This window comes from Cnephaeus nilssonii (genome assembly GCF_951640355.1).
Source record: "Cnephaeus nilssonii genome assembly, chromosome: 20".
Classification (NCBI taxonomy): domain Eukaryota; kingdom Metazoa; phylum Chordata; class Mammalia; order Chiroptera; family Vespertilionidae; genus Cnephaeus; species Cnephaeus nilssonii.
The window spans coordinates 48497281-48515861 of record NC_137091.1 but is presented as its reverse complement, the minus strand read 5'-3'; the positions used below and the strand labels follow the sequence as shown (position 1 = coordinate 48515861).

Here is an 18581-nt window from a genome sequence, read left to right as displayed (position 1 = left end):
CTCCAACACTCCCATCCCCTTGTTCTCAGGTTCCCACCAGGGACTCTAGTTCTTTCCTCAACATAACCCTTTGCTCTAGGGCTGACCGTCTCAGGTCCCCCAAAGTCTGACTGCTCCCAGCTCTCTCCTGGGTCTCTACCCCAGGCCCTGGCCCCTTCCTCAGCACAAGCCCGCTCCCTGCCCACAGCATTGCCTCCGGTCCCTGTGGCGCAACCTCCAGGATGTGACAGGGGTAGTGTGCTGGCTCAGTTCCTTCCTGAACAGGCCATGTTTGAATATCCAACAAGGACAGCAGCTCAAGCGATTTCAATTTTAGCCGTTCTGTGGAGCGTCTAGGGACGTGGAGGTTTGCTTTGCATTTCCTGGATGGGAAAGGAAGTTGAACACAATTTCATGTACTTACTGGTGACCTGGTGATCTTCTCTTGTTCCATAGTTATTTAAGTCCTCCCCACCTCTTAATTTATTACTTTTTTATTAAAAATAAAAATATTTGATGAGAGAGAGAAACATTGATCTGTTGGTCTGTAACAGGCAGTTAGACAGACGTGAGCACAGCAAGGAAGATGGGAGAGGAGCAAGGTCACCAAGGTGGGACGCCCCAGGAGCCTAGCAAAAGACACTGTGGGGTGGGACCTTGCCCCCAGTGTCACTGCTGGTCGAGCTGTTTGGACCCTGGACCTTTTCTCCCTAGAGATGACATCTAGGCCTCGGCTGTATTTCAGCTCCAGGCCCAGATAAGCAACAAAGGCAGCCCCGGCTGAGGTCAGGACCAGCCGCACGGAATAATGACCCGCTGCCCGGTGCCGACCCGTCAGTCAGTGGGGGCCACAACCCTGAACGGACACACCTGGAAAACTGAATAGTCTATTGCGACCTTCTGGGACTGCCCCCAACATCTCCACGTAACACCCTGCAGCTAGAGGACTCGGTGTGCTCTTCCCCCCCCCCCCCCCCCCCGGGAGCCTGCGTCTTCCCCTCCCCTCCCCCCTCCCAAGCTCCAAGGGCCCCTCCTTTACCCCCAGAACGCGTTTCCTCAGCCCATTTCTTTCCTGCATCTGTGATTGGCCAAATAAATGCTCCCTCACAGCTTGGGTCTTGGCTCTGAATTCCTTCCTAGCGAGAACCCAGGAACCGAGGCTGCTGACCCCACGTGTGGTCTGACCCCACTGGTCAGACACCTGGGGCCGTTCCCGCCGCCCACAACAGTTCCACTCTCGGTGCGTTCGTTGGCTGCTTTATGTATGCGCCCTGACCAGGGATCAAACCCACAACCTCGGCGAGTCAGAATGAGGCTCTAACCACCTGAGTGACTGGCCGGGCCGATTCATTATTGACTTGGGGCATTCTTTACATTGTCAGGTCCAGGTACAATCTTCTCCCACTCTGCTTCTTGCCTTTCACTTCCTCACAGTGCCACTGATGAACAGGACTTTGTTCCTTTTGAGGAAGTTCAACTTATTTATTTAAAATATATTTTTATTGATTTCAGAAAGGGAGGGAGAAAAACATCAATGATGAGAGACTCATTGATTAGCTGCCTTCTGCATGCCCCACACTGGGGATCGAGTCCACAACCCGGGCACGTGCCCTGACCGGGAATCGAACCGTGACCGCTTGGTTCATAGGTTGATGCTCAAGCACTGAGCCATGCAGGTCAGGTGAGGAAGTGTAACTTATGAACCTTATTTTATGTTTAGCACCTGTTATGTCCTAAGAAACAGCATGGGCCCAGGACTGTGAAAACTGTATTTTCTTGTAGAAGTTTGATAGTCTTTTCTAAACTCATTACCCCCACAGGGGGTCTTCTTGCAATAATTCACTAACAGCAACACCAATGGCAATGACGACAGAAATTCAGCTAATGTTTATTGAGTTTGCACAATATTCCAGATACACTTGCAGGGAGTTCCACGTACCAGAATCGTCTAATGGCCCACTGGCAGTATCAGGTGGCTGTCCCGATTTCACAAATATGCACAGGGGTTAAAGGTCATTTCCCCTGAGGCACGGGGAGTCAAGGGGTGGCTGAGGATGACAGCCGGCAGGGTATGTACCTTGAGGAAAGGCTGTTGCATGTATGTTACATTAGCAGTTATTCCCCAGAATGAATCTAAAATAAAATCAAAAGGTACTGGGAACCCTCTATGCGTCCATTAAACTAACCCATCCAGAAAACAAACTGTCTACACTGAGTATGTTGTAATCACGGAGGAAAAGTGACTACTCGTCTCCAAACCTGCCTCTTGATTACTATCCTGAGATTCTGGGAGGAGAAGAGATTCTGGGAGGAGAAGATGTTAAATCGAGTCACAAATTTGCCTCACGTTGTGGCAGAAACGCGTGCTGTTTAGAGGCCTCTGAACATTCTCTGTCTTCGAAAGGTTTGCCAGCGGCGAGGAGCCCCTGATGTCCTCTGTACTGGTGTGGGTGCCCACACGCCTTTCCACAGTCCTGACACTCGTGGGGCTTCACACTGCTGTGCACTTTCTGATGCTGAGTGAGTTGATGGCCGTGGCTAAAGGCCTTCCCACACTCTTTACACTCGTAGGGCTTCTCTCCGGTATGAATCCGCTCGTGTTTCACCAGGCTGGACCCATAAATAAAGGCCTTCCCACACTCCTTACATTTGTAAGGCGTCTCGCCAGTGTGGATTCTCTCGTGCTGGGTCAGGTGATAGCCGCAGTTGAAGGCCTTCCCACATTCCGGGCACTTGTATGGCTTCTCCCCCGTATGGATTCTCTGGTGTTTCACGAGGCTTGAACCCCAACGGAAGGCCTTCCCACACTCCTTGCATTCGTGAGGTTTCTCACCGGTGTGAATTTTCTGATGCTGAGTAAGGTAATTGACACGGGTGAAGGCCTTCCCGCATTCCTGACATTCGTAGGGCTTCTCGCCCGTGTGAATCCTTTTGTGCTGAGCCAGGCTCGAGCCACAAATGAAGGCCTTCCCACAGTCTTTACATTCGTAGGGCTTCTCGCCGCTGTGAATGCGCTTGTGCTGAATGAGCTTGTACACCCGGCTGAAGGTCTTGCCACAGTCCTCGCATTCATAGTCTTTCTCACCGGTGTGGAACCTCTGGTGCTGCGTGAGTTCGTCCCCACGGCGAAAGGCCTTCCCGCAGTCTTTACACTCGTAGGGCTTCTCGCCCGTGTGAATCCTCTTGTGAATGACGAGGCTCGAACCCCAGCGAAAGGCCTTCCCACAGTCCTTACACTCATAAGGCTTCTCACCGGTGTGAATTTTCCGATGCTGAGTAAGCTGGTTGCCCCAGCGAAAGGCCTTCTTACACTCTTTACACTGGTAGGGCTTCTCGCCCGTGTGGATTTTCTGATGCTGAGTCAGCTGGTAGCCACGGCTAAAGGCCTTCCCGCATTCCTTGCACTCATAGGCATTCTCCCTGCGAGGAGGTCTCTGGGGTGGCCTGACAGAGGACTCTTCCCTGGCAGGGGCTTCCGCACGGCTGGTTTTCCTTCGGTTGAGATACCCCCCGGGAGGGCCCCCCGCTCCTGCTAACTCACCTTCACACACCCAGTCAAGGCCAAGGGACTTGCTTTTCCCGACAGAGTTCCACTTGGAGAAACGCATCTCACAGATGCCCTTTTCTGTAGGTAAATTCTTGGTCTCATGTGGTGACTCCAAATCTAGAGAAAAACACACCACATTTTGTTTCCTTTTAAGAAAAACAAAACAAACAAACAAAGCAAACTACAAACCAAAACTTCTCTAGTAGAAATAAAACTTCTGCTTGGCCAGCGTGGCTCAGTGGTTGGACGTCGACCTAGGAACCAGGTCACAGCTCAGTTCCTGGTCAGGGCACAAGCCTGGGTTGTGGGCTGGATCCCCAGTGTGGGGCACGCAGGAGGCAGCCAATCAGTGATTCTCTCATCATGGATGTTTCTCTCCCTCTCTCCTCTCCCTTCCTCTCTGAAATAATAATTAAAAAAACAAACATATCTATAATAATCTATAATAAAAGGGTAATATGCCAATTAGACCGGGAGACCTTCCAGACATCCTTCCGGACAAAGCCATGGTGGTGTGGCCTAGGCAGAGGTGGTTAAGAGCGATCAGGCCAGGAGGAGGGGGGGAGTTGGGGGCGAGCAGACTAGCAGGCGGGGCAGTGGGGGTGTGCAGGCCAGCAGTGGGGGGGCAGTTGGGGGCAAGCAGGCCGGCAGTGGGGAGAAGTTGGGGGCGAGCAGGCTGGCGGTGGGGGGCCGTTGGGGGTGATCAGACCAGCAAGGGGGGGCAGTTGGGGGCGAACAGGCCGGCAAGCAGAGTGGTTAGGGGCAATTAGGCAGGCAGGCAGGTAAGTGGTTAGGAGCCAGCGGTCCCAGACTGCAAGAGGGATCGGGCCTAAACCGGCAGTCGGACATCCCCCAGGGGGTTCCAGATTGGACAGGGTGCAGGCCAGGCTGAGGGACACCCCGCCTCCCCCCCCAGTGCATAAATTTCATGCACTGGGCCACTAGTATATATATAAAAAGCCATGTCAGTGACAACCAGGACGACCAAACGACTGGCCACCATGAGGTGCATTGAGCACCTCTCAGTCCCTCCCCTGCGGCCCACAGGCTCCGATTACAGCAAGGCAGGTGGCAGGCGGGCGGGGCAGTGAGCATGGTGAGCAGCAGTGGGCGGGTGGGCAGGGCTGCAAGTGCGGCGGGCTACTGCGCATGATTTCACATGATCTCTGAATGCATAATAATCTGGCCACTCAGTGTATACTCTATATAATAAAAAGCTAATATGCAAATTGTCCCCTCCACCAGGAGTTCAACCAGCAGGCAGGCCGGCCAACTGCCCATGTCCCCTCCCCCTGGCCAGGCTGGCCGGACCCCACCCATGCATGAATTCATGCACCAGGCCTCTAATACACACACACACACACACACACACACACACACACACACGCACACTGAGTGGCCAGATTATTTTGCGTTCAGAGATCATAATAATCTGGCCACTCAGTGTATGTATGTATTTAAAAAAAACGTCTCTCGTAGAATAAATGTGAACCAACTACACCCTTGTTAACATGTGTGTGTCTGGCACCACAATATTAATGAAGAAAACTGAAGACCATCAGATACTATTTCCTATCAGCAGACATGAGTAAGCACCAGACACTAGAGGGGAAATCTGGGAAATACAGACGGAAAGGAGCACACTGTGTACATGTGGTGATGACATACCTGGGCAACCCAGGAAAATCAAGTTTATAACCACCTAAACGTCAAAGTCACAGAGCTTCAAAAAGAGAGGAAGGGTTAGAGAACCAACAGGTGGACTGACAGGTAGGGACAGGTCTCATTTTAAACTTCTGAAGGCCTTGTCCGTGGTGGCAAGTAGCATGGATTTGGGCCAGAATTCTTCTGTTCAGTTCTTACACCTGCCTCCTCTGTCTGACCGTGTCCTCTGGGTCCCAGCATACTCATCTGCAAATCAGACTTAATCACTTTGTCTATCTCCTAAACTTGTGGGAATGAAATGAAATGTATTTATATACACACATACACACAGTGCCTAGTTCAATACCTCTATACAGTGAGCACAATATTAGCCATAAGGCCCTAGCTGGTTTGGCTCAGTGGATAGAGTGTCGGCCTGTGGACTGAAGGGTCCTGTCAAGGGCACATGCCCAGATTGTGGGCTTGATCCCCAGTGGGGGAGGCGGGGGAAGGCGCAGCAGGCAGCCGATCAATGATTCTCTCTCATCTTGATGTTTCTATCTCTCTCCCCTCTCCTTTCCCCTCTGAAATCAATAAAAATATATTTTTAAAAAATTAGCCATAAATATTATGGTTGTTATTTTTCTAACAGAAAAATAATAAATTTCCTGAGATAATAACAAGATATTATCATCTAATGTTTAACTCAAAGGTCACAGATTTGTAACTTTCAACCTCATTTGGGGCACAATGTGTCGGAAATGGAATATGCTCAGTTTGGTTTTATGTGAATTCTGTTTGTCAATCCACCTCTATAGAGAAATCAAGTCACCCTAAAGAACCACGGGCCATTTGGGTATAAACATAACACCACAGTATGAAGCTTGGTTTTCTTGAAGATGGTTGGAAATAAACATTCCAGAATTCTAACCCATCCTTTGCTCATGAAGAGAGTGGGAACTACAGGAAGGGCCAGTCGACGGTGGGAGGATCACTGACGATGACAAGAGGAAGGTGTGTAATGGTCACTGCCAACCCGACGAAGCTCAAAGCACTCCCCGGGAACAGGAAGAAGAGTCAAATCATTTCTTTAAAAAAATTTTTTTTTTTTACTGATTTCAGAGAAGAAGGGAGAGGAAGAGAAAGAGAGAAAGATCAATGATGAGACCGAATCACTGCCCCATTGCTTCTGCATATTGGAGATCGAGACCGCAACCCGGGCATGTGCCCTGACTGGGAATCGAACTGTGACCTCCTGGTTCATGGGTCGACACTCAACCACTGAGTCACACCCGCTGGGCTAACCCCGTCTCTTGAAAGGCAGCCCTAAAATTCACAAGGGAAGGGGCTGACACTCCAGGGAGCGGAGTGTGAGTTATGACGCGGGCACCTTACCCAGTGAGACCAAGTTGCTGTAGTTCTCCAGCATCACGTCCCAGTACAGGTCCCTCTGCGTGGAGTCCAGGCAGGCCCACTCCTCCTGGGAGAAGTCGATGGCCACGTCTGAGAACGTCACGGGACCCTGAGAACACAAACCCACGTGTCCCTGAGGAAATGGAAGGGCAGTTTCAAGACGAAGGAGAGGAGAGGCAGGCCTACGCTCTGGGTAGAGTGGACACTGGGTCTGGAAAGCCTGAGAGATGGCAGGGCCAGTGAGGGCGTGGCTGTGACAGGCAGAATCCCTCCGTGCGCCTGACTGCAGAGAAAAGCCGGCGGCACCTGTGCAATTCCTCTGCACCGCAGCCTGCCGGAGCAGGGACGGAGCGTCCGGCTTCCTCCCATTCCCACGCGCACAGCCTGCCACGAGCCTGCCTCACAGGATTCCTCCGGCTTTGTTTCGGAAATGTAACACGAGATCTCTTATCTTCGAGAACAGGGTTGGCCTGTTTGAATGTTTTCAAGCCTCAAGTTCATCATTTGCCAGGCTATCTTTTAAGCCGTCTTCCTTTGCAATGACAGAAAACATTTTTGAAATTCCACCACACGGACAGTTAGATGTAATGACAGTGATTGCACAAAGCGACTTCGGTTTCCCGCAGTTCTGGGAGCATGTGATCACTATTCCTCTGTACTGGATGCTCTGACCTGTGACCCCCCCACCCCAATCCCTCGTTCCTGATTGAAAGGATGCTGGTGGCCAACGACGCAGACACACACCGAGGTCTGTTCAACGAGAAAAGTGGCCTCTCGGGTCCCCTAGCTCAGCCCCGCCCTGTCCCATGCTCACAGCCTCAGGCTTGGGCTGTCCCCACACTGACCCCAAGGCCAACCAATATGCACACCCTCTTTTCTGCCTGGAAACAGGATTTCTGTGTCCTCCCGTGCACAATGGGTCCAACATCTCCAACTAATCAAGCCATGGACCCGGAGTAAATCTCTCTCTCCAGGGACTTTCTTCCTCCATTCCCCCAGCATTCCCGCTGACAAAACACCGAGCACAGGGAGGCACTGAATCATCAGCGCCATGCTCTGTGAACGTGGGCCCCCAGGTGGGCGAGGGGCTATGCGGCATCACCGTTCACGGGAATGGGGAGGACTGGAAGCAGGTCACTGGACGGGGCTCCCTGGGCAGGAGGCTTGGGGATAATTCATAAAAACCACCACGGATCCAAATAGCACCCTGCAAGGAGGGAGAGAAATACACACTTACGTGGGCCATAGTGTTAGAATCAGGAACTGATGAGCTGTCTAAGGGCTTCCTTCACCGCAGACCGACTCTGGAGAGGGCAGAGCTGGGCCAGGAGAGAGGCATGGAGTCAGTGCACCTGGGTCGCCAGGGTGACTTCACACAACCTTCCTGCTCCTCCATCTTTGCTTCGCAAGGACCCCAGCTCCTTCCCCAACACCCGCACAGACACCACAGGTCGGGAAAAGATGGGAAAACAGGCTCTCCCTCAAACTCCAGGAAACCCAGCAGCACAGGATGGAAAAGAGGGATTTATAGTTATTTTTTTGCTTTGAAGTCAAACCCAGACATTTTAGCAGGAGGATCTTCAGCCAGCTCCCTGTTAGGGGTAAGTATTAAAGATTTGGTCTTGACCAAAGAGAGGCCTGGCCTTTGTCCTCAGTTTCTGAGAGGTAATCTGCATCATACTTGATAGGAAGGTCTCTGTTTTGGGTATTAGCTGGCCATGCTGCATCTTAGGGTGGGCCTCACCATACCCAACATTCTTAGGGTGGGGCTGGCCATGCCCAACAGTCTTAGGGTGGGGCTGGCCATACCCAACAGTCTTAGGGTGGGGCTGGCCTTACCCAACATTTTTAGGGTGGGGCTGGCCATGCCCAACAGTCTTAGGGTGGGGCTGGCCTTACCCAACATTTTTAGGGTGGGGCTGGCCATGCCCAACATTCTTAGGGTGGGGCTGGCCATACCCAACAGTATTAGGGTGGGCCTCACCATACCCAATAGTCTTAGGGTGGGGTTGGCCATGCCCAACATTCTTAGGGTAGGGCTGGCCTTACCCAACAGTCTTAGGGTAGGAGCTCCTCATCCTAGAAGGACCAAGTGATTTGGATGGGGGATTTGGGTCATGGGGTATCAGTTGACTTAATCAATCAGGTCTATATTTCTCTATAATCAAGTCAATTAGTGGTGCCGATGTGATGAAGCCCTGGTGAACCAGGTGAGTCCCTGGTGGGCAGTGCCCTCGGGGCGAGGACACCGGAGCTCAGGTTGTGAACACCCCCTGCACCTGGACTTACACACCTGCTTCCTCGGCTGATGCTAATCTGTGCTCTTTCCCTGAGAGAAGAGCTCCCAGTGAGTCCTGGGAGTCCTTCTAGTCCTGAATTACTGAACTTGAGGCTGGTTTCAGGAAACTCCCAAACCTGCAGTTGGCTTCAAAACAGGGTGGTCCTCAAACCCCCCAATGTGGCTAACTCTGGGGAGGGGCACCGTGATCAGGACCTGAGTGGGTGTGTTGAGGGTGCCTAGCCTCACTCGGAGTCCATCCTGCTCCCTCCCGTCACACTGTCCAGGGTCAGGAGAGGCTGCATCATCCAAACTTGAATCTCTTCTGGCCTCCAGAGAGGGTGACATGAGGCAGGACCTGGCAGGCGGACAGGAAAAGCTGACCGAATAAACGCATGCAGACTACGGATGCCGAACATCGAGGTCAGTGGTTATTTACTGCTAAGCTGGAAGAAATACTTAGAATATGAAAAATATTTCAGATATATCGTCAGTAGAAAAATAAGGTTACCAAAACAAGATGGTACAATACTTTGTCAACTTCTATATATAAGCCCGGCCATGGTGACTCAGTGGTTGAGCTTCGACCTATGCCCTAGGAGGTCACAGTTCAATTCCCGGTCAGGGCACATGCCTGGGTTGCGAGCTCAATCCCCAGTGTGGAGTGTGCAGGAGGCAGCCAATTTAATGATTCTCTCTCATCACTGATGTTTCCATCTCTCTCTCCCTCTCCCTTCCTCTCTGAAATCAATAAAATAGATATATATTTTAAATTCCATATATGAATATATATACATCATACAGTGTGTGTATATATGTGATATATGAATAAATATGCACACATATATGGAGACAAACACACAGATGCTGACAAACAGGCCGTAAGACATCAACAGAGAGAGATCAGAGTAGAAAGGGAGGAATGGAAGAGAGCATCCTGAAAGCACAGACCCCTTGCATAGCGGGCCCGAAGCTGCCATCCGTCAGCCTGCTGCAAGGCTGGTCCTTGGCTGGACTCGCAGGGTTCCCGCCACTCCCTCACTGAGGACAGTGGCTCACGCTCCTGGAATGTTGTATGTGCTACGCAGAGGGTGCCCACGTGACTGACACCGGATAAAACCCGGCTCCCAGGCTGTGAGCTTCCCCACAGACAACACTGCATGTGGTTGGAATGTGATGGAGGGAGGACTACGTCCTGTGGGCCTTGCCCTCGGCTGATGCCTGGACCCTTCCGCTGTAATACCTCTTGGCCACGGGTAGGACAATGGGTTGGATCCCGAGTCCATCCAGAGCAGGGGTGGGGAACCTTTTTCTGCCAGGAGCCATTTGGATAGCAATAACATCATTCCTGGGCCACACAAAATTATCAACTAAACAATGGCCTGCTATGTTTGGCCAGACATTTAATTAACTTAGGAGACCTGACGTCAGTGCCCACAGTGAGAGGGATGCCCTGCTCCTAGCACCTGTCAGGACACGTCACTTGCAATTCGCCAGGGGCCTCGACCGCAGGTTGCCGTGTGCTTCTTCCAGTCAGAGTCCCCCTTCCTTGCTGGGTGTAAGCAATTACAGGCAACCATGTCCTTTCAGTCATTCCAAGCACTAATACCTCAGGGTCAGGCTCATCGCAGGCACTTAACAGAAGTATGATTTTCGCTCAAAATTCTACTTTTTGGCATGTATCCCAAGGAAGAAGAAATATATATAATATATATTTAAAAAAGGCTGATATGCAAAGTGTCCCCTCAGGAGTTTGACCGGGAGATGGGGAGTTCGATCAATCACTGACACGTGCTGACCACCACGGAATGGGGGGTAGCACGGGATAAAGGAAGGCCCCGGCAGGGAGCCAGAAGGCCCAGACTGGCCCTGATCACAGGCCAGGCCTAGGGACTCTACCTGTGCAAGAATTTTGTGCACCGGGCCTCTAGTATATATATCTGTATACATATTCCCCAAAAATGTATACACACTTTAAGTAATTATTAATTCCAATAGGTTAAATCGAAAAAGAAAGAAAAATCAACTTAGCTATCAGCTGTTAAGTGTATACATTTTGGGGGGACACTCAGTATATGTACCATGACCTCCTGGTTCATAGGTTTCATGGGTCAACCACTGTGCCATACTGCCAGGCTCAAGTTTCTTCTTTTTTTTAAAAAAAAAGCAAGGGCCCTAGGAGCTTGGAAGTGAGGAAGGTAATGGTAACAGGCTTGGGAGGAGGGGGAGGAGGGAGAGGGAGGAGGAAGAGGAGGGGAGGGAGGAGGGGAGGGGAGGGGAGGGGAGGGGAGGGGAGAGGAGGGGAGGGGAGGGGAGAGGAGGGGAGGGGAGGGTGCTGGCGCGCCTGGGAGGGAGAGCACACTCTCAAGTTTTTCCTTTATGAGCTCCTTAGGAAATTGACATTTTTGGCAGCAGGCCTGCATTAATCCCATTATAAGAAATATCACTTAAGACAGTGCCAAAGTTAAAGAAAAAATAATAAAGAAAAAACCCCACAGTTGGAGTGCGTATATTCAGTCAGTAAGAGAAAGCTGAATGAATAGGCCTGTGGTAGACTGACCAGCTGTCTCCCAAGACGCACAGGTCCTAATTCTGGAAACTGGGCATATGTTATATTAAATGGCAAAGGCGAGTTAGGTTGCAGCTGGACTTAAAGTCACTAATCAGCTGACCTTAAAATAGGGAGATCATCCAGAATTATCCAGGTGGGTCCAATGTAATCAAAAAGGAGATGAGGGGTGTCAGAAGGAGAGAGAAAGATGTGAGGAGAAAAGCAGGGACAGCGTGATGTGACAGGAGAGGACTTGTCTCTGCTGGCTTTGAAGATGGAGGAATGGACTGTAATTCCAGGGACGCAGGCAGCCTCTGGAGCTGGGAAAGGCAGGGAAAGAGTGCCCCCTAGAGCCCCCGAAAAGGAACGCAGCCTTACCAACACCTTGGGTTTAGCCCAAGCATGTCAAACCCGCTGGGCCGCAGGCCCACAACCAATATTTTTGCAGCCCAGCCAATATAACGGTAGGTAAGAAACGTTTTGATAAAGATTTCGTAACTTAATTTTTACAATGTCCTGTTATACATAATTATTAATAACGAACTACAACGTTCGCTAATGACTGATGACTATGACTATAATCCTGTGGCATTCATCTCCCTACCTGCCTTACTCAAAGGCACACCATTTCTCTCCACTAACATTAGCAGGGAATATTCTAGCAACCTATTGCCACATCATTATTCTTGGACTGATATGTTTGGTGTGCGCAACAGGAAATATTTCGCTTTCGGAGAACAAGAAAAATAGATTTGCATTACACTTATTAATTTGTGCAGTTATTCAGTGTCTGGTAAGTTCATGTTCAAGAAAAAATATTAATTTTTATTAAAATGTTCTATTATTTTATGTTAACGATGACTCATTTATTTTAGCCCTTTGTATTCAGCATGTCTCTACTGAAATAAACACACGTTTCTATGAAAATTGAAGCTTTTATTTTTTTGCAGCCCACCTAACCCTTGTTTATTCGGCCCGTGTTAGCCTTTGAGTTTGACATGCTTGTTTTAGCCCAGGGCATTTTGGACTTCTAACCTGTAGGACTGCACCATAGCAAATCTGTGCTGTTTTAAGCCACTAAATCTGTGGCAATACGTTACAGCAGCAACAGAAAACTGACACACACACACACACACACACACACACACACAAAAAGAAAACTGACACAAAGCCCAGTATTGAAAAAACGGATGACAAACCAATATGACCTCCCTGACCTTGCACATCCTTCCCCTGTGTCTCTGATACCATCAGACTCAGAGCAACAGCAGCTAAGCTGCTCCGGGGCCTGATTAGGGAAAGTGTGCAAAGCAGATAGAAGAGTGTTTAGTACAGGGAAGGTGCTCTATACATGTGGCCCCTCTCCCTTCCTCCTTCATTGAATCAGCAATTAAAATGTCATATCGAATAGGATACTTAAAAATTGTTTTAGTAAATAAAATTTCAACTAAGTAAAAGTGTTCATGCATAATATTGTTTATAACTGTGAGTACTGCTTAATATTACATCACATGCATTTTTCCTTCTTATGACTATTTCTAAACTCTTCATAGCTGCATAATACTTCATAACATGAATTGGGTGTGATTTACTTTATTTCTTTTTTAATTTTATTTTATTGTTTACAGTATTATAAATAGTAGTACATATGTCTCCTTTTTTGGGTGTGATGTACGTTAACCATGTCCATCATTCTGAACACTGGCTGTGGTCTGAACACAGCCTTTGGTTCCAGACCAAGGCTCTGATTTTGGGGGGCATGTTCACACTTGTGAATGCCATGAAGTTATAGATTTTTTCTGAGGAAGAAAGCCATATGCAATAAGTCTATATACAATTTCCCTTGGAAAATGGAAAATGCAATTAAAGGAAGGACCTCAGGCTAAGGATTCCTGTTCTAGGCTCTGGTTCATTTAAAAAAAATTTTTTTTAATTGATTTTAAGAGGAAGGGAGAGGGAGAGAGAGACAGAAATATCAGTGATGAGAGAATCATTGTTTGGCTGTCTCCTGCATGCCCCACACAGGTGATCGAGCCCAAAACCTTGGCATGTACTAGTACACTGACCGGGAATCGAACCATGAGCTTCTGGTTCATAGGTCAACGCTCAACCAATCGCTGAGCAACGCCAGCCAGGTGCTCTGGTTCATTTTGAGAACTTGTAAGTATCCATCACAATGACCTTCGTATGTATGTTGCTTCTGATCTATAGAGCATCCAGACTTACCACACAGAGAAAACAGAATGTACTGAACACTTACGCTCTGGGGGCTATTCTAAGGGGCTTTACCTATATTATCTCATCCTCATCACAACCTTGTCTTTATAGAGTCCCAAGTGCTAAGAGGCAGAGACAGGATTGAAACCCCAATACTCTAGGTTACCCTGTTTTTGTAGGGCTAAAGGGCTAAGAATGGGTTTCACATTTTTATTTTGTTATTATTTTATTTATATTTTTTATTGATTTCAGAGAGGAAGGGAGAGGGAGAGAGAGAAAGAAACATCGTTGATGAGAGAGAATCATTGATCGGCTACCACCTGCACGTCGCACACAGTGGATGGAGCCTACAACCGGGGCATGTGCCCTTCACCGGAATTGAACCTGGGACCCTTCAGTCTGCAGGCCGACACTCTATCCACTGAGCCAAACCGGCTTGGACGGTTTTACATTTTTAAAGGGTTGTGAAAACAAAAAGAAAATGATCAAAAAACAAAGGAGGAGGAGGAGGGGGCATAATTCTGTACACTTTAACCATGAGCTGCACATGTGACTTCCTTCCAAAGAGTGTAAGCATGAAAAGGAGGGAACGGGAGTAACTTCCCAGTGGAGAAAACTGACCAGCACTACCCTGGCCAACATATCAAGGGCAACCTCAACACCCACAAATCGTGTTGACAGTCTGTACCCTCTGTGACCTTTTACCCTCAAACCCATGCAGCTAACCTAATCACGAGACCACCATCAGATTCCAGGGGATGGACGTCCTGCCAGATGCCTGGTCAGTACCTTACATCTTCAAGGTCGTCAGGAACCAGGGGAGTCCGAGAAACCGCCACAGGCCCAGAGGGGCCTAAGGAGACATGACGGCGAACTGTATGGTGTCTCCTGGATGGGATCCTGAAACCGGTGAAGAAGATTATGTAAAAACTACGGGAAAGGAATAAAGCAAGGACTTCAGTTAACAATAACGTATCAAAATTGGCCCATTCAGTCCTGACTGGTTTGGCTCAGTGGATAGAGCGTCAGCCTGAGGACTCAAGGGTCCCAGGTTCGACTCCGGTCAAGGGCATGTACCTTGGTTGTGGGCACATCCCCAGTAGGGGGTGTGCAGGAGGCAGCTGATTGGTGTTTCTCTCTCATTGATGTTTCTAACTCTCTAACTCTCCATCCCTCCCTCTTCCTCTTTGTAAAAAATCAATAATATATATATATTTTTTAAAATCGTCCCATTCAGTATAATGAATGTGCCATGCTAATGGAACTTGGTAATAATGGGGAAATTGGGGGCAGGGTACCTGGGAATTGTACGAAAAATTCTTTGGAATTCTTCTGTGAATCTAAAACCAATCTAAACAAACAAAGCCATTGAAAAAGAACAGCATGCAGCTACAGGTAACCCACAAAACATAAAACACTTAACACAGGAGCCGCTACAGAAAATGCTGACCAACCCAGGCTTACATCCAGAACGCGTACCCAGTACCAACTGCTTCTCACAGTTCATACAAGATGCAACTAAGCTACCACGGTCAGACCTCAAACAAGACCTGGCTCATGCAACACATTTCTATTTACTGATTACTGAAAACAAAACAAAATAAAATAAAACAACCCTGCCTTTCTGGCAAAGACCTTCGCTCAAGCCCCACTCTCAAAAGCCTCCCGAGGCTGGCTGCTCTGTCATTTACGACAACGATCGCACCCTCTCCTTTCCTGTTGTGCTCTGAAAGGCAGGCCCGTGGAAGGACCGAAGACGTCTAGTGTTCGGTTCCATCTAAAGACGAGTATCCTCCTCACACGGAACTAAGGCGCAAACACTAACCTCCCGCCAGCATTCCATTCCATCAGCCGCAGGGATGTGAACAATTGTGAATGCTCACCAGGGAGGGTGGCTCAGTGGGGAGGACACGGGGGAATACACCTGCACCTGCAAGGCCCTGTCTCACCTCCTGGGGAGCAATCACTGGGATAGGGCACTGTTAGGGGGGGCATTTTTGGCCAAGGAAAGCAAATATTCCTCCGCCCTAAAACAGATCATTTACTGAACAACCACAAAACTCACCAGTATCTTGATTTTAACACGTGTGACGATTCTTCTCCCTCCCAGGGATGCTTTATGTGCAGGAGGGCTGGCCTGGGGGAGAGAGGAGGCGAGAATGAGACGCCAGATCCTTTCTGGAGCACAGGCTACATCAGAACATACCCTCCGAGGCCACACCTGTCCCCATGTCATATCTAAACCAACCAGAAACGAGGGGGAACTCGTATCTGAGTATTTCAGAGATTCCTGGGGACTAGGCTCCAGTGACCAGGGTCATGTCACTGTGCAGCTGCCACCTCCCCACACCTGTCAAGTCTGGGACCTCTCCCCGGCAAAACAGGATCTTATTCCTGAGCCCCTTCTGTCCTGTCAATCAGGTAGCCCGTGGGAAGGGCACCTGAGCGCTGAAATTGCCATCTCAGGACGATGCTCCCTTCTTTATTTCTATTTTTTAAAGAATGCTACTTGCGCCCTCGCTGGTTTGGCTCAGTGAATAGAGCATCGGCCAGCAGGACTGAAGGATCCCAGGTTGGATTCTGGTGTCCGGGTTTCAGGCTCCACCCCCAGTAGAGGGGTACAGGAGGTGGCCAATCAATGATTCTCTCTCATCGTTGATGTTATTTTATTTTATTGATTTTTTTACAGAGAGGAAGGGAGAGGGAGAGAGAGTTAGAAACATCGATGAGAGAGAAACATCGATCAGCTGCCTCCTGCACATCTCCTACTGGGGATGTGCCCACAACCAAGGTACATGCCCTTGACCGGAATCGAACCTGGGACCTTTCAGTCCGAAGGCAGATGCTCCATCCACTGAGCCAAACCGGTTAGGGCTCATCCTTGATGTTTCTATCTCTCTATCCCTTCCTCTCTGAAATCAATAAAAAAAATATTTTTAAAAAAGAATGCTACTTGTGCAAGTCAGAATCTGATACCAATTGAATGGTGACAGCTTTGCTGATAAACAAGAAGATGCTCTTCCATGGCTAGGAAAGGATTTCCCGCCTCTTGCTGTCACTTTCCTGTTTTTTTCTTTTTAAAATATATTTTATTGGTTTTTTACAGAGAGGAAGGGAGAGGGATAGAGTTAGAAACATCGATGAGAGAGAAACATCGATCAGCTGCCTCCTGCACACCCCCTACTGGGGATGTGCCCCCAACCAAGGTACATGCCCTTGACCGGAATCGAACCTGGGACCCTTCAGTCTGCAGGCCGACGCTCTATCCACTGAGCCACACCGGTCAGGGGTCTTGCTGTCACTTTCATTACAGGGTCAGGCTCTGACTTCCCACTGGGGCCCCCGGCGTCTAGGCAGGAACCTCCTGGCGGGAAGGTGACAGCAGAGGAGCGGCAGAGACATCACAGCCACGGGTCACGCCGCCACACACCCGCCGGTCCTCACTCCGTGGTGGCCACGCACCCAATCGTCCCAACGCCTCCCGCATCGGCCGCAGCCGAACAGAACAAGCTCACACCCACCCACACCCACGTCAGCAGAGTCACCGTGCCCGGCCCCGACCACCCCGTGGAGGGGCAAAGGCATATCAGCAAAGCTGTCACCATTCAATTGGTATCAGATTCTGACTTGCACAAGTAGCATCTCGGGCCCTGCCACCCCCGCGGAGCCCACGCGCAGGCAACTGGCACGGAGCAGAGTCACCCCCGACGCAATCGCGCGCCGGCGCTCATCAGTCCCGGGGGCGTGGCCCGGCCCCTGACACTGACACACACACACACACACACACACACACACACACACTGACACACACACACACACACTGACACTGACACACACACTCACACACACACACACACACTGACACACACACACACACTGACACACACACACTCACACACACACACACACTGACACTGACACACACACTCACACACACACACACACTGACACACACACACACACTGACACACACACACTCACACACACACACACACTGACACTGACACACACACACTCACACACACTGACACACACACACACTGACACACACACACACTGACACACACACTCACACACACACACACACACTGACACACACACACACACTGACACACACACACTCACACACACACACACACTGACACTGACACACACACACTCACACACACTGACACACACACACACTGACACACACACACACTGACACACACACTCTCACACACACACACACACACTGACACACACACACACACTGACACACACACTCTCACACACACACACACACACACACACACACTCACACACACACTCACACACACACACACACACACACTCACACGCGGGCTCGCACTTCTCTCCACAGCCGCTCCCGCAGCCACAGGCCAAGGCTGAGCTTCGGGCCTCCTCGCCCCGACAATCCCCCCCCCCCCCCCGCCCCCGCGCGCCTTGCATCCCGCGCCGGCTTCCTCCGGGGATGCTAACAGCTTACCGCTTGGGACCCACCGACCCACAGGGCGTCGGGAGGAGGCGCGAGGGCTGAGGTGAACTCTGGATGGCATCCAGGGAAGCCGGAGCCTAAAAACCCTGTGGCGCAGGGGACGCGCCTCCCAGAATGCAACGCGGAGCGCTCCCAATGAAGCCGCGCCTCAGGGACCTCTGGGAAATGTAGTCCAGAATCCGGGGATCCGCGGAGATGGAAGCGGCTCACCTCCCCAAGCGTGCCACTCTCCGAGGCCCTAATGAACACTGTCGCAGAGACTTCTGGGAAATGCAGTTCACAAGGGCGAGCCCCAGGGGCTGGAAGCGGGGCCTGCAGAAGGCACCGTGCCCTGTCCCCTGAAGGCCCCGCGCCTCCAGAATATTTGGGATGGCGTAGGGAGAGAATGGATCACAGAGCTGCAGAATCTACAAACGAAGCTCTGCCCACCCTCCAGATTTCTCCTAGCAAGAAT

General features: G+C 50.1%; 1 protein-coding gene across 10 annotated transcripts; it reads right to left on the bottom strand.

Annotated features, from left to right (window-relative positions):
* Window positions 1-1742: 1742 nt before the first annotated feature.
* On the bottom strand, window positions 1743-18232 carry ZNF331 (zinc finger protein 331). Of its 10 annotated transcripts, XM_079800833.1 has the most exons (7): window positions 18119-18232; window positions 15695-15766; window positions 14419-14529; window positions 8877-9219; window positions 7821-7902; window positions 6566-6692; window positions 1743-3643 (listed from the first exon to the last, which is right to left on the bottom strand). In XM_079800833.1, the coding sequence occupies exons 5-7, from the start codon at window positions 7827-7829 to the stop codon at window positions 2310-2312; spliced, it is 1470 nt and encodes a 489-aa protein (XP_079656959.1). In that variant the 5' UTR covers window positions 7830-7902; window positions 8877-9219; window positions 14419-14529; window positions 15695-15766; window positions 18119-18232; the 3' UTR covers window positions 1743-2309. The 10 variants fall into 10 exon arrangements, with proteins under 10 accessions (XP_079656959.1, XP_079656961.1, XP_079656954.1 ...); XM_079800835.1 differs by lacking the exon at window positions 8877-9219 and having other exon boundaries at window positions 14356-14529; XM_079800828.1 differs by lacking the exon at window positions 8877-9219 and having other exon boundaries at window positions 14424-14529.
* Window positions 18233-18581: the final 349 nt, after the last annotated feature.